Here is a 3,555-nt window from a genome sequence, read left to right as displayed (position 1 = left end):
AGAAAGTATATATATATAAAAGTTTCTATAGCTCCAAACTATAACTAGAAATTATACAAATAAAAGTTTCTATAACTCCAAACTATAACTAGAAAGTATATATATAAAAGTTTCTATAACTCCAAACTATAACTAGAAAGTATATATATATAAAGGTTTCTATAGCTCCAAACTATAACTAGAAATTATACAAATAAAAGTTTCTATAACTCCAAACTATAACTAGAAAGTATATATATATATATAAAAGTTTCTATAACTCCAAACTATAACTAGAAAGTATATATATATAAAAGTTTCTATAACTCCAAACTATAACTAGAAAGTATATATATATAAAAGTTTCTATAACTCTAAACTATAGCTAGAAAGTATATATATATAAAAGTTTCTATAACTCTAAACTATAACTAGAAATTATACAAATAAAAGTTTCTATAACTCCAAACTATAACTAGAAAGTATATATATATGTATAACTCCAAACTATAAATTATAATCAAAATAGTTCAGAATATTCCTTTGTAAAGCTGCATAATGGGTTATTTGCGCAGTGCCCACCGTAAAGACTAATCCTCAGATTTTAGCGCTATAAACCTTCAAGCTAATAGACGAGACATGGCGCTCAATGAAGAGGGGGGGGGGCATTTCGGAATGAGCATTACCTCATAATTCATATTAATTCGTGTAATTGTCAGTAATATGTACTTGTTGTCTACGAATTCGTATATAACTCCTTAGCCTCGTTCCGAAGAGTGGTTTAGTTCCAGGACCGTGTTTGTTTATCTTTTTTCCAGTTAACTTAACTAGTGTTATATTTCCCTTGTGTCAAATGTACGTTAACGTTGTTTATAAGTTACTTAGACATAGAACACGTTCTGTCCCGATAAATCTTTCATATCGCAAGAGACATTGTTGCTAAGCAACGTAGTTATTCTACAGCTCTTGTTAATGTTCTTACTGCCCCCCAGTGGCTCAGCAGTAAGCTTGAAGACTTGTACTCTAAACATCGAGGTTCGATACCCGCTTAAACACAAACTCTTTATTAGTGGAATATATGTGTGATGTGTCATATAATTGGTTACACATTTACGGTGATAGATTAGACTCCATCTAATTAAAGTAAGTTTAAGACAACAACTTAAAGTAATTTGATTAAATCAAATGATCACGTAGCTAGCTATACGTGATACCAACTCATTATATATATAAGTATTTCAAAGTTTTAAGAGTGTATTCATGATGGTTTATAATGAAAATAAATTTATTATATACAATTATATTATACTAGACAACCTGTGACCCGTTGTGTCACATTATTCAGAGGTTATGAAGAATTCAAGGTAATTTCAATCTTGCACCGAAATGAAGGTTTATTTTGATATAATTTAATTAAATATTTCAAGCCATTCCTGTAATTAATAATTGTTGATCGGAAGTAAAAGGAAAGACCATTTCACTTTTCAAAAAAGTAAAGTCAGAGTTTTCAGGTATTGTGATGAATTAGTTTATTATGTTGTGGTCTTTCCTTTTAAACTTTCTACAAATAAAAAACAGTAACACTTTATTTTTTCTTCGAATTACCTACCATAACCAAGTCACATTATTGAGAAATTCTTCAAGATCTTGTTTTTGTCATCTTACGCCTATTAATGAAGATGGGAATATTGACAGGGAAATAATATAATAATCAATGCTCGGCGAAAGGTTTTCGTTTATAAAATTTTATTGTTATTCTCGACTTGATTTTTATTTAATTACCTCGTTTCCATAGTTACTATTTGCAAGTAGTCAATAATATTGTAGGTCCATTTTATTGTTGTTCTTTCTACTCGCCGTTATAACACATTTTCATCTCATCATTTAATTTCTGTTGTGCATATATTGTTGTATAGAAGATATTTTAAAGTGATTCATCAGTTGGAAAACGAATAGATAGATAGATAAACTGTGTTCATAAACCTTCTAGTTGCGCCATCAAGTGTACCTAAATACAACTAAAATTTTCTTAAAAGTGACCCCGAAAAACTGGACTAACTCGGTAACCCGTGGCCCGATTTTAACGAAACGTGTTTTATTATGTTTCTATTCTCATTTCATTACAAATATGGTGCTATTGTGGGCCGTTTTTGCTGTATTTAATTACGGACAAGCAAACAAACAATCTCAGAGTTTTAGTAGTATATAGATTGGTTATCTTTCCTCTATGAATATGAAACAGGCGACTGTAACGCTGTTGGAAAACCTGGACGTCATAATGCGGAAAACTCCTAAAGGTGATTCAAAAGCAGATGTGCTTCAAATGATGTACAACGCTTTCGATTCATCTACTCCTCAGATTCAGGTGAGATTTTTATAATTTTGGGTACTTAACAATTATGTTTCGTTTCAATGTGCCTGTCTTACAGGCTATATTTTGTAAATTAATGTTCACACTCCCTGTACGTTTGATAAATATCACGTTTTCCCATTTAACTCATTTAATAAGGGCCATATTTTGTCAGTTAATTTCATGTTCACACTAAGAATACGTTTATTAAAGGTTACATTTTGTCAGTTAATTCATATGTTGATTGTCTTCTGAGTGTTTGAAGTAAAGGCTACACTCTATCAGTTGATATAATGTTTGTTTTCTTGGTACTTGAAGTAAGGGCCATATTCTGTCAGTTAATATGATGTTTGTCTTCTGGGTGCTTGAAGTAAGGGCCATATCCTATGAGTTGATAAAATGTTTGTCTTCTGGTGCTTGAAGTAAGGGCCATATTGTATCAGCTGATATAATGTTTGTCTTCTGGGTAATTGAAGTAAGGGCCATATTCTGTCACTTAATATAATGTTAGTCTTCTGGGAACTTGTAGCAAGGGCTATATTCTATCGGTTGATATAATGTTTGTCTTCTGAGTAATTGAAGTAAGGGCCATTTTCTGTCAGTTAATATAATGTTTGTCTTCTGGGAACTTGTAGCAAGGCCTATATTCTATCAGTTGATATAATGCTTATCTTCTGGGAGCTTGTAGCAAGGGCTACATTCTATCAGTTGATATAATGTTTGTCTTCTGGGTGCTTGAAGTAAGGGTCATATTCTATAAGTTGATATGATGTTTGTCATTAGTGTGCAGCTCTCCACGCTGTCGTTGAGGTCGCTGACCACCTAGACGAGGCCGCTGTCAGGAAGATCATCTTACCAAAAACTAAACAGGCTTTCGAGCACAACTCTGGTGTGAAGGTATGCTCTAAAATAATAAAACATTCCTGTCTGAAAACTATATTTTTTATTGGAGTTATTAAGGTTCAGACATTGAAAACTAAAAAAGATATTGTTTTATACTGTTCATTACCGGTTAGGTTAGTTCCACATATTGTTTTATACTGTTCATTACCGGTTAGGTTAGTTCCACATATTGTTTTATACTGTTCACTACAGCTTAGGTTAGTTCCACATATTGTTTGATACTGTTCACTATCGGTTAGGTTAGTTCCACATATTGTTTTACACTGTTCATTACCGGTTAGGTTAGTTCCACATATTGTTTTATACTGTTCATTATCGGTTAG

The 3,555-nt window shown here is 31.9% G+C and overlaps 1 protein-coding gene across 1 annotated transcript in view; it reads left to right on the top strand.

The window, feature by feature from the left end:
* The window catches only part of LOC111083710, a gene marked incomplete at both ends in the record, with an annotated part of 15,577 nt that extends 12,351 nt beyond the window's left edge, over positions 1-3,226 (top strand). The window contains 2 exons of the mRNA XM_022380370.1: positions 2,222-2,344; positions 3,113-3,226. Of these exons, the coding sequence (XP_022236078.1) occupies positions 2,222-2,344; positions 3,113-3,226 (237 nt within the window). The remainder of the gene's footprint in view (positions 1-2,221; positions 2,345-3,112) is intronic.
* Positions 3,227-3,555: the final 329 nt, after the last annotated feature.

This window comes from Limulus polyphemus, unplaced genomic scaffold (genome assembly GCF_000517525.1).
Source record: "Limulus polyphemus unplaced genomic scaffold, Limulus_polyphemus-2.1.2 Scaffold10807, whole genome shotgun sequence".
Classification (NCBI taxonomy): domain Eukaryota; kingdom Metazoa; phylum Arthropoda; class Merostomata; order Xiphosura; family Limulidae; genus Limulus; species Limulus polyphemus.
This window is presented reverse-complemented; position numbering and strand designations above follow the sequence as displayed.